This window comes from Hyla sarda, chromosome 3 (genome assembly GCF_029499605.1).
Source record: "Hyla sarda isolate aHylSar1 chromosome 3, aHylSar1.hap1, whole genome shotgun sequence".
Lineage (NCBI taxonomy): Eukaryota > Metazoa > Chordata > Amphibia > Anura > Hylidae > Hyla > Hyla sarda.
This window is the reverse complement of record NC_079191.1, coordinates 417,207,024-417,222,569: the sequence shown is the minus strand read 5'-3', so window position 1 is coordinate 417,222,569 and position 15,546 is coordinate 417,207,024. Positions and strand designations below refer to the sequence as shown.

The 15,546-nt window shown below is 37.7% G+C and overlaps 1 protein-coding gene across 5 annotated transcripts in view; it reads left to right on the top strand.

The window, feature by feature from the left end:
* Nucleotides 1-15,307, top strand: part of PTPN14 (protein tyrosine phosphatase non-receptor type 14) — a 155,298-nt gene extending 139,991 nt beyond the window's left edge. For all 5 annotated transcript variants that reach the window (XM_056568314.1, XM_056568317.1, XM_056568316.1 and 2 more), the window contains 4 exons: nt 86-214; nt 2,718-2,952; nt 3,038-3,195; nt 14,764-15,307. In XM_056568314.1, coding sequence (XP_056424289.1) covers nt 86-214; nt 2,718-2,952; nt 3,038-3,195; nt 14,764-14,892 — 651 coding nt within the window. In that variant the 3' untranslated portion in view covers nt 14,893-15,307. The remainder of the gene's footprint in view (nt 1-85; nt 215-2,717; nt 2,953-3,037; nt 3,196-14,763) is intronic.
* Nucleotides 15,308-15,546: the final 239 nt, after the last annotated feature.

Here is a 15,546-nt window from a genome sequence, read left to right as displayed (position 1 = left end):
ATATCCAAGTGGCTCCTAGTATTTGAATATTTTATTCGTGTTGCAATGGCATTAATAATCTTTATTATCTCCCTCTCTTATTCAGGTGGTTGTGGGTGACAAAGAATGGCATTATATAGCCACCCAGGGCCCCTTGACCCACACATTTCCAGACTTCTGGCAGATGGTATGGGAGCAGGGCATAAATGTCATTGCCATGGTGGTGGCGGACGAGGTATGTATATCAATCATCCATAACCCTATAGCTCCTATTTGGCGCTGGGTAGAGTTCGTAACCCACATTACACAATAGTTCCCAGACTACTTCATAAATCCTTGGTTACACTACCAGGAGGCTAGTCTGAGCCTGTTAACCTTATAATACCTCTGTATCTAAATTTATTGCTTGGTTACACCCTCCAGTGAAGTGTATCTGGGAAATATTTGCTTGCTATGCTAGATAATTGCTGGGAAAAAGGTCACATTTTCTAATTTGGGTGCTGTTTGCCGACCATGCTTACCAGTTTTGAGATTTGCAGGTTGTGACCTATTTAAAGGGTACCTTTCATCCAAAAAAAACTTTTGATTATATTATAGATTAATGTATGCAGAATAACATTCCAATAGCATGTTATTAAAAAATATATGCTTTTTCTATTTAATTTTCCACTTGATGACCACTAGCGGTCTTCCTACCGTTTTTTATTTTAATTTTATTTTTTATAGATTTCGGACTCCTGCTGGAGTCCTAAATCTCAGACTGCAGCCGGGACACAGACAAACTCAGCACTGCTCCCTGGTGCCAGAAAGATAAACAGATTTGTAAATGACTTCTATTTAAAAATCTTAATCCTTCCAGTACTTATTAGGGGGCTGTATGCTCCACAGGAAGTTCTTTTCTTTTTGAATTTATTTTCTATCTGACCACAGTGCTCTCTGCTGACACCTCTGTCCATGTCAGGAACTGTCCAGAGGAGGAGAAAATCCCCCGTAGCAAACCTCTCCTGCTCTGGGCAGTTCCTTACATGGACAGAGAGCACTGTGGGTAGACAGAAAAGAAATTAAAAAAGAAAAGTACTTCCTGTGGAGCATAAAGCAGCTCATAAGTACTGGAAGGATTAAGATTTAAGATTTCTGGCACCAGTTGATTAAAAAAATAATAATAATAGTTTTCCACCGGAGTACCCCTTTATGGTGTATTTACATGTACAGGCTTTACATGCGCAGGATTTTATGCTGCAGATTTCAGTGTAAACTAAATGACTGAACACAGCTTCAAATCTGCAGCTACAAATCCAGTGCATCAAATCTGTGCAGGATCCTGTACGTATGAATAGACCCTTAACTATTATATTTACAATTTCTCAGAATCCCCCCCCCCCCCCCCCCCACACACACACACATTAGGCCTCTTATTTGTACCACTGTGATAGGAGGCTCGTGTTATCTTGACGTATTACTCCTCGCAGGTTTCGATCGATCCCCTCTGCATACTTTTGTGGATCTTCCAAAGGCAACAATTGTATCTTCATAATATAAGCCTGGTATGATGTTTTGGCCATGTGGACGTGTGTCACATTACAGAAATCTTATCACTTCCCATCAAAGTGGAGATGGCTGCTATTCATGGCGTGCCGTTTCATGGCGTGCCAAGGAAAATAGGCGCAAGCGGGGATCTGAGCTCTACGTACCAGCAGCTATCTGTAGTATCGATCCCCTGTGGACTCCTTTGTTCCACAATGGGGTCATATTGTTTTTCTAAAAATTTTTTCCCCCCAACTGGAATGCCTTCAATTGTTGCAAAACTACAACACCCAGCATGCCCGGACTGCCAAAGGCAGTTTTGCAAAAGCTGGCGGCACACCAGTTGGAAAAGCCTAACCTAAACTAATAAAATACACAAGTAGTTGTACTGTTCATGTCCTTTGTCCTTTATTTATCACATTGAGTAAACATCCACAGGGCAGAGAGAAAATGGAGTTGTAGTTTAACAGCTGGAGCCACATCGGTTGGGAAACACTGGCTTAAACTTATAAAACACACAAGTAGTTGTACTGTATATGTCCTTTATTGAGTGCATTGAGTAAACATCCACAAGGCAGGGAGAAAAGATAGTTGTAGGTTTGCAACAGCTGTAAGCACAACAGTTGGGAAACACTGGCCTAAACTAATAAAACACACAAGTAGTTGTACTGTTCTTGCCCTTTATTTAGCATGTTGAGTAAACATCCACAGGGCAGGGAGAAAAGAGAGTTGTAGTTTTGCAACAGCTGAAGTTGTAGTTTTGCAACTGGTTAAGAAACACTGACTTAAACTAGTAAAACACACAAGTAGTTACACTTTTCATGTCTATTATTGAGCACATTGAGTAAACATCCACAGTGCAAGGAGAAAAGGGAGTTGTAGTTTGGCACAGCTTGAGGCACACCAGTTGGGAAACGCTGACATAAGCTAATGAAAAACACAAGTAGTTGTACTGTTCACCTTCTTTATTCAGCATATTGAGTAAACATTCACAGGGCATGGAGTAAAGGGATTGTAGTTTTGCAACAGCTGGAGGAATAAATAAATGATAATAAAACACACAAGTAGTCGTACTGTTTATATCCTTTATTTAGTGCCTTGAGTCAACATCCTCAGTGCAGGGAGTAAAAGGAAGTGTAGATTTGCAACAGCTGGAGGCACGATTAAAAAATTTATAGCGTATTTTTGTTAACCTACATTTCTATACTTCGCAGGAAGAATCAAGAGCCAAGGGTCACCGCTACTGGCCCAAGCTGGGATCCAAACACAACTCCGCCACCTACGGGAAATTCAAAGTTACAACAAATTTCCGTACGGATTCTGGTTGCTATGCAACCACCGGCTTAAAGATCAAACATCTTCTGTCTGGTCAAGAGAGGACGGTGTGGCACCTGCAGTTCACTGACTGGCCAGATCATGGCTGCCCTGAGGAAGTCCAAGGGTTCCTATGTAAGAATTCAGCTAGCCCGGCTTGTTTTGCTTTTTCGTTTTATCGTCAGGGGAGAATGACGAATTTTATTGTTGTGTTTTACAGCGTACTTGGAGGAAATTCAGTCGGTGCGACGTCACAGCATGCAGGACAGCAGCAGCCACCGCAACCCTCCGGTTTTGGTTCACTGTGGTGCTGGTGTGGGGAGGACCGGCGTGGTCATTCTAACTGAGCTGATGCTGCACAGCTTGGAATACAATGAGGTGCGTCCCTTATAGATAGAGATCTATTATTTATATATTTTTTATTTTTATATTATTTATATAAAACAGTATTTTTTAGATCATATGTCATAAAAGTCTCTAATTAGATATATCATGTATGTCACAGTGTGTATATGTTTGGGTCAGTGTATGTATGTGTGTCACAGTGTGTATATGTTTGTGTCAGTGTATGTATGTGTCATATTGTGTATATGTTTGGGTCAGTGTATGTATGTGTGTCACAGTGTGTATATGTTTGGGTCAGTGTATGTATGTGTGTCACAGTGTGTATATGTTTGGGTCAGTGTATGTATGTGTGTGTCACAGTGTGTATATGTTTGTGTCAGTGTATGTATGTGTGTGTCACAGTGTGTATATGTTTGGGTCAGTGTATGTATATGTGTGTCACAGTGTGTATATGTTTGGGTCAGTGTATGTATGTGTGTGTCACAGTGTGTATATGTTTGGGTCAGTGTATGTATGTGTGTGTCACAGTGTGTATATGTTTGTGTCAGTGTATGTATATGTGTGTCACAGTGTGTATATGTTTGGGTCAGTGTATGTATGTGTGTGTCACAGTGTGTATATGTTTGGGTCAGTGTGACACACATACATACACTAACACAAACATATACACAATATGGCACATACATACATACACTGACACAAACATATACACACTGTGACACACATACATACATACACTGACACAAACATATACACACTGTGACACACACATATATACACACTGTGACACACATATACATACACTGACCCAAACATATACACACTGTGACACACACATACATACACTAACACAAACATATACACAATATGACACATACATACACTGACACAAACATATACACACTGTGACACACATATACATACACTGACCCAAACATATACACACTGTGACACACACATACATACACTAACACAAACATATACACAATATGACACACACATACATACACTGACCCAAACATATACACACTGTGACACACATATACATACATTGACCCAAACATATACACACTGTGACACACACATACATACACTAACACAAACATATACACAATATGACACACACATACATACACTGACCCAAACATATACACACTGTGACACACACATACATACATACACTGACCCAAACATATACACACTGTGACACACATATACATACACTGACCCAAACATATACACACTGTGACACACACATACATACACTAACACAAACATATACACAATATGACACATACATACACTGACCCAAACATATACACACTGTGACACACACATACATACACTGACCCAAACATATACACACTGTGACACACACATACATACACTGACCCAAACATATACACACTGTGACACACCTATACATACACTGACCCAAATATATACACACTGTGACACACAGATACATACACTAATACAATCATATACACAATATGACACATACATACACTGACACAAACATATACACACTGTGACACACACATACATACACTGACACAAACATATACACACTGTGACACACATACATACATACACTGACACAAACATATACACACTGTGACACACATACATACATACACTGACACAAACATATACACACTGTGACACACACATACATACACTGACACAAACATATACACACTGTGACACACATATACATACACTGACACAAACATATACACACTGTGACACACACATACATACACTGACACAAACATATAACAAAATAACATTAATGCTTATGAAGAAATATAAAATCCCATCCCTTCCCCAATATCCCGCCACACCCCTACCCCTTAATTCCCTGGTTGAACTTGATGGACATATGTCTTTTTTCGACCGTACTAACTATGTAACTATGTAACTATATACTCACTGTGACACACACACACACATACATACATACACTGACACAAACATACACACACTGTGACACACATATACATACACTGACACAAACATATACACACTGTGACACACACATACATACACTAACACAAACATATACACAATATGACACATACATACACTGAAACAAACTTATACACACTATTACACACACACATACATACACTGACCCAAACATATACACACTGTGACACACATATACATACACTGACCCAAACATATACACACTGTGACACACACATACATACACTGACCCAAACATATACACACTGTGACACACACATACATACACTGACCCAAACATATACACACTGTGACACACAGATACATACACTGACCCAAACATATACACACTGTGACATACAGATACATACACTAACACAAACATATACACAATATGAAACATACATACACTGACACAAACATATACACACTGTGACACACACATACATACACTGACCCAAACATATACACACTGTGACACACATATACATACACTGACCCAAACATATACACACTGTGACACACAGATACATACACTGACCCAAACATATACACACTGTGACACACAGATACATACACTGACCCAAACATATACACACTGTGACACACACATACATACACTGACCCAAACATATACACACTGTGACACACAGATACATACACTGACCCAAACATATACACACTGTGACACACAGATACATACACTGACCCAAACATATACACACTGTGACACACAGATACATACACTGACCCAAACATATACACACTGTGACACACAGATACATACACTAACGCAAACATATACACAATATGAAACATACATACACTGACACAAACATATACACACTGTGACACACACATACATACACCGACCCAAACATATACACACTGTGACACACATACATACATAAACTGACCCAAACATATACACTGTGACACACACATACATACACTGACCCAAACATATACACACTGTGACACACATACATACATACACTGACACAACCATATACACACTGTGACACACATATACATACACTGACACAAATATATACACACTGTGACACACGCATACATACACTGACACAACCATATACACACTGTGATACATACACTGACCCAAACATATACACACTGTGACACACATATACATACACTGACCCAAACATATACACTCTGTGATACATACACTGACCCAAACATATACACACTGTGACACTCACACATACACTGACCCAAACATATACACATTGTGACACACATACATACATACACTGACACAAACATATACACACTGTGACACACATACATACACTGACCCAAACATATACACATTGTGACACACATACATACATACACTGACACAAACATATACACACTGTGACACACATACATACATACACTGATCCAAACATATACACACTGTGACACACATACATACACTGACACAAACATATACACACTGTGACACACACATATATACACTGACCCAAACATATACACACTGTGACACACACATACATACACTGACCCAAACATATACACACTGTGACACACACATACATACACTGACCCAAATATATACACACTGTGACACACACATACATACACTGACCCAAACATATACACACTGTGACACACATACATACAATGACACAAACATATACACACTGTGACACACATGCATACATACACTGATCCAAACATATACACACTGTGACACACATACATACACTGACACAAACATATACACACTGTGACACACACATATATACACTGACCCAAACATATACACACTGTGACACACACATACATACACTGACCTAAACATATACACACTGTGCCACACACATACATACACTGACACAAACATATACACACTGTGACACACACATACATACACTGACACAAACATATACACACTGTGACACACACACACATACATACACTGACACAAACATATACACACTGTGACACACATATACATACACTGACCCAAACATATACACACTGTGACACACAGATACATACACTGACCCAAACATATACACACTGTGACACACACATACATACACTAACACAAACATATACACACTGTGACACACATACATACATACATACATACACTGACCCAAACATATACACAATATGAAACACACATACATACACTGACCCAAACATATACACACTGTGACACACATACATACATACACTGACACAACCATATACACACTGTGACACACACATACATACACTGACCCAAACATATACACACTGTGACACACATACATACATACATACACTGACCCAAACATATACACTCTGTGACACACACATACATACACTGACCCAAACATATACACACTGTGACACACACATACATATACACACTGTGACCCACATATACATACACTGACCCAAATATATACACACTGTGACACACACACATACACTGACACAAACATATACACACTGTGACACACATATACATACACTGACCCAAACATATACACACTGTGACACACATACATACACTGACACAAACATATACACACTGTGACACACATATACATACACTGACCCAAACATATACACACTGTGACACACATACATACATACACTGACACAAACATATACACACTGTAACACACATATATACATACACTGACACAAACATATACACACTGTGACACACACATACATACACTGACCCAAACATATACACACTGTGACACACACATACATACTGACCCAAACATATACACACTGTGACACACACATACATACACTGACCCAAACATATACACACTGTGACACACACACATACACTGACCCAAACATATACACACTGTGACACACACATACATACACTAACACAAACATATACACAATATGACACATACATACACTGACCCAAACATATACACACTGTGACACACACATACATACACTGACCCAAACATATACACACTGTGACACACACATACATACACTGACCCAAACATATACACACTGTGACACACCTATACATACACTGACCCAAACATATACACACTGTGACACACATACATACAATGACACAAACATATACACACTGTGACACACATGCATACATACACTGATCCAAACATATACACACTGTGACACACATACATACACTGACACAAACATATACACACTGTGACACACAGATACATACACTAATACAATCATATACACAATATGACACATACATACACTGACACAAACATATACACACTGTGACACATATACATACATACACTGACACAAACATATACACACTGTGACACACATACATACACTGACACAAACATATACACACTGTGACACACACATATACATACATACACTGACACAAACATATACACACTGTGACACACACATACATACACTGACACAAACATATACACACTGTGACACACATATACATACACTGACACAAACATATACACACTGTGACACACACATACATACACTGACACAAACATATAACAAAATAACATTAATGCTTATGAAGAAATATAAAATCTCATCCCTTCCCCAATATCCCGCCACACCCCTACCCCTTAATTCCCTGGTTGAACTTGATGGACATATGTCTTTTTTCGACCGTACTAACTATGTAACTATGTAACTATATACTCACTGTGACACACACACACACACACACACACATACATACATACACTGACACAAACATACACACACTGTGACACACATATACATACACTGACACAAACATATACACACTGTGACACACACATACATACACTAACACAAACATATACACAATATGACACATACATACACTGAAACAAACTTATACACACTATTACACACACACATACATACACTGACCCAAACATATACACACTGTGACACACACATACATACACTGACCCAAACATATACACACTGTGACACACACATACATACACTGACCCAAACATATACACACTGTGACACACCTATACATACACTGACCCAAATATATACACACTGTGACACACAGATACATACACTAATACAATCATATACACAATATGACACATACATACACTGACACAAACATATACACACTGTGACACATATACATACATACACTGACACAAACATATACACACTGTGACACACATACATACACTGACACAAACATATACACACTGACACACACATATACATACATACACTGACACAAACATATACACACTGTGACACACACATACATACACTGACACAAACATATACACACTGTGACACACATATACATACACTGACACAAACATATACACACTGTGACACACACATACATACACTGACACAAACATATAACAAAATAACATTAATGCTTATGAAGAAATATAAAATCTCATCCCTTCCCCAATATCCCGCCACACCCCTACCCCTTAATTCCCTGGTTGAACTTGATGGACATATGTCTTTTTTCGACCGTACTAACTATGTAACTATGTAACTATATACTCACTGTGACACACACACACACACACACATACATACATACACTGACACAAACATACACACACTGTGACACACATATACATACACTGACACAAACATATACACACTGTGACACACACATACATACACTAACACAAACATATACACAATATGACACATACATACACTGAAACAAACTTATACACACTATTACACACACATACATACACTGACCCAAACATATACACACTGTGACACACATATACATACACTGACCCAAACATATACACACTGTGACACACACATACATACACTGACCCAAACATATACACACTGTGACACACACATACATACACTGACCCAAACATATACACACTGTGACACACAGATACATACACTGACCCAAACATATACACACTGTGACATACAGATACATACACTAACACAAACATATACACAATATGAAACATACATACACTGACACAAACATATACACACTGTGACACACACATACATACACTGACCCAAACATATACACACTGTGACACACACATACATACACTGACCCAAACATATACACACTGTGACACACAGATACATACACTGACCCAAACATATACACACTGTGACACACAGATACATACACTGACCCAAACATATACACAATATGAAACATACATACACTGACACAAACATATACACACTGTGACACACACATACATACACTGACCCAAACATATACACACTGTGACACACAGATACATACACTGACCCAAACATATACACACTGTGACACACCGATACATACACTAACGCAAACATATACACAATATGAAACATACATACACTGACACAAACATATACACACTGTGACACACACATACATACACTGACCCAAACATATACACACTGTGACACACATACATACATAAACTGACCCAAACATATACACTGTGACACACACATACATACACTGACCCAAACATATACACACTGTGACACACACATACATACACTGACCCAAACATATACACACTGTGACACACATACATACATACATACACTGACACAACCATATACACACTGTGACACACATATACATACACTGACACAAATATATACACACTGTGACACACGCATACATACACTGACACAACCATATACACACTGTGATACATACACTGACCCAAACATATACACACTGTGACACACACATACATACACTGACCCAAACATATACACACTGTGACACACATATACTTACACTGACCCAAACATATACACACTGTGACACACACATACATACACTGACCCAAACATATACACACTGTGACACACACATACATACACTGACCCAAACATATACACACTGTGACACACAGATACATACACTGACCCAAACATATACACACTGTGACACACAGATACATACACTGACCCAAACATATACACAATATGAAACATACATACACTGACACAAACATATACACACTGTGACACACACATACATACACTGACCCAAACATATACACACTGTGACACACATATACATACACTGACCCAAACATATACACTCTGTGATACATACACTGACCCAAACATATACACACTGTGACACACACATACATACACTGACCCAAACATATACACATTGTGACACACATACATACATACACTGATCCAAACATATACACACTGTGACACACATACATACACTGACACAAACATATACACACTGTGACACACACATATATACACTGACCCAAACATATACACACTGTGACACACACATACATACACTGACCCAAACATATACACACTGTGACACACACATACATACACTGACCCAAATATATACACACTGTGACACACACATACATACACTGACCCAAACATATACACACTGTGACACACATACATACATACACTGACCCAAACATATACACTCTGTGACACACACATACATACACTGACCCAAACATATACACACTGTGACACACACATACATATACACACTGTGACCCACATATACATACACTGACCCAAATATATACACACTGTGACACACACACACACACACACACACATACACTGACACAAACATATACACACTGTGACACACATATACATACACTGACCCAAACATATACACACTGTGACACACATACATACACTGACACAAACATATACACACTGTGACACACATATACATACACTGACCCAAACATATACACACTGTGACACACATACATACATACACTGACACAAATATATACACACTGTAACACACATATATACACTGACCCAAACATATACACACTGTGACACACATACATACTGACCCAAACATATACACACTGTGACACACATATACATACACTGACACAAACATATACACACTGTGACACACACATACATACACTGACCCAAACATATACACACTGTGACACACATATACATACACTGACCCAAACATATACACACTGTGACACACATATACATACACTGACACAAATATATACACACTGACACACACATACATACACTGACACAACCATATACACACTGTGACACACATACATACACTGACCCAAACATATACACACTGTGACACACATATACATACACTGACCCAAACATATACACACTGTGACACACATACATACATACACTGACACAAACATATACACACTGTGACACACACATATATACACTGACCCAAACATATACACACTGTGACACATACATGCATACACTGACACAAACATATACACACTGTGACACACACATACATACACTGACACAAACATATACACACTGTGACACACACATACATACACTGACACAAACATATACACACTGTGACACACACATACATACACTGACCAAAACCTATACATATACACACTGTGACACATCTATACATACACTGACCCAAACATATACACACTGTGCCACACACATACATACACTGACACAAACATATACACACTGTGACACACATATACATACACTGACCCAAACATATACACACTGTGACACACATATACATACACTGACACAAATATATACACACTGACACACACATACATACACTGACACAACCATATACACACTGTGACACACATACATACACTGACCCAAACATATACACTCTGTGACACACACATACATACACTGACCCAAACATATACACTCTGTGACACACACATACATACACTGACACAAACATATACACACTGTGACACACATACATACACTGATCCAAACATACACACTGTGACACACACATACATACACTGACCAAAACATATACACACTGTGACACACACATACATACACTGACCCAAACATATACACACTGTATGTATTGTATAGATGTGTCAAAGTGACCAAGATTTATCAAACTGTTTGAGGGTAAAAAATGTAGTGATTTTTCCACAGCAACCAATCACAGCTCAGCTTTCACTTTACCACAGTTTGTTAGCTGAGCTGTGATTGGTTGTTGTGAGGAAATCCCTCCACTTTTTCTCTCACACAGTTTGATAAATCTGGGCCAGTGTGAATATGTTTTGGTCAGTGTATGTATGTATGTGTGTGTGTCACAGTGTGTATATGTTTGGTCAGTGTATGTATGTGTGTGTGTCACAGTGTGTATATGTTTGGTCAGTGTATGTATGTGTGTGTGTCACAGTGTGTATATGTTTGGTCAGTGTATGTATGTGTGTGTGTCACAGTGTGCATATGTTTGGGTCAGTGTATGTATGTGTGTGTCACAGTGTGTATATGTTTGGGTCAGTGTATGTATGTATGTGTGTGTCACAGTGTGTATATGTTTGGGTCAGTGTATATATGTGTGTGTCACAGTGTGTATATGTTTGGGTGAGTGTATATATATATATATATATGTGTGTGTCACAGTGTGTATATGTTTGGGTCAGTGTATGTATATGTGTGTCACAATGTGTATATGTTTGGGTCAGTGTATGTATGTGTGTGTCACAGTGTGTATTTGTTTGGGTCAGTGTATGTATGTGTGTGTGTCACAGTGTGCATATGTTTGTGTCAGTGTATGTATATGTGTGTCACAGTGTGTGTTTGTCAGTGTAAGTATGTCACATACATATACGTATATGTTTGGGTCAGTGTATATATATATGTGTGTGTCACAGTGTGTATATGTTTGGGTGAGTGTATATATATATATATATATATATATATATATGTGTGTGTCACAGTGTGTATATGTTTGGGTCAGTGTATGTATATGTGTGTCACAGTGTGTATATGTTTGGGTCAGTGTATGTATGTGTGTGTCACAGTGTGTATTTGTTTGGGTCAGTGTATGTATGTGTGTGTGTCACAGTGTGCATATGTTTGTGTCAGTGTATGTATATGTGTGTCACAGTGTGTGTTTGTCAGTGTATGTATGTCACAGTGTGTATATGTTTGGGTCAGTGTATGTATATGTGTGTCACAGTGTGTATATGTTTGTGTCAGTCTATGTATATGTGTGTCACAGTGTGTGTTTGTCAGTGTATGTGTGTCAGTGTGTATATGTTTTGTGTCAGTGTATGTATGTGTGTCACAGTGTGTATATGTTTGTGTCAGTGTATGTGTGTGTCACAGTGTGTATATGTTTGGGTCAGTGTATGTATGTGTGTGTCACAGTGTGTATATGTTTGGGTCAGTGTATGTATGTATGTGTGTGTCACAGTGTGTATATGTTTGGGTCAGTGTATGTATGTATGTATGTGTGTGTCACAGTGTGTATATGTTTGGGTCAGTGTATGTATATGTTTGTGTCACAGTGTGTATATGTTTGTGTCACAGTGTGTATATGTTTGTGTCACAGTGTGTATGTTTGGGTCAGTGTATGTATATGTGTGTGTATGTTTGTAGGAATGTATAATAGTGTGTAGGTCTGTGTGAATCTACAGTGTGTGTGTGTGTGTGTATATATATATATATAATATAAAGTGCACGTGTGTCAGTATGTTTATGTTTGTGTTAAAATATGTACTGTATATATACAATACATTTTTAGTTTTTGTTATTTACATTTTAATAAAAAAAAACATTCTGAATCACATATTAAACTGTATAAAAATTTGTTGCATCTTCAAATTTTAATAATTTTTTTCTTTCTAGAAAATTGAGATCCCAACAATGTTGAAACTTCTGCGGGAACAGAGGATGTTCATGATTCAGACGATCGCTCAGTACAAATTCGTCTACCAAGTTTTCATCCAGTTCCTTGAAAGTTCCCGACTCATTTAATATTGTAACTAGGACGATTTTGTTTGTATTTAAAAAGCTCTGTTCTGCAGAAGATACGGCCATTGTTGTTTTTGTTTTTTTATAAGTTAATTTATTTCTCTTAATTTATGTAAAAAGTTGAACAGATTATTGAACCACATTTTATGATATAAGATGTTTTGTGGTTCTGAGTATTTTTTTTTTTTTAATCGGACTGAATATTCGATCCTGGAACGGCGCTCTGCGTCTGTACGAAAGCAATAAAAACAGTAACAATTGCTTCTTGTGTAATATAAATATAACGCACTAGTGTATATGCATAGACACCTGCCGTGCTTACCATTATTTTTGTGTTTTTTTTTATTTTTGTGTTTTATTTTTGTGTTGGTTTTTTATTTTTGTGTTGTTGTTTTTTTGTGTTGGTTTTTTATTTTTGTGTTGTTTTTTATTTTTGGTGTTTTTTATTTTTGTGTTTTTTGTTTTTGTGTTTTTTGTTTTTGTGTTTTTTGTTTTTGTGTTGTTTGTTTTTGTGTTGTTTGTTTTTGTGTTGTTTGTTTTTGTGTTGTTTGTTTTTGTGTTGTTTGTTTTTGTGTTGTTTGTTTTTGTGTTTATTGTTGTGTTTATTGTTGTGTTTATTGTTGTGTTTATTGTTGTGTTTATTGTTGTTTATTTTTG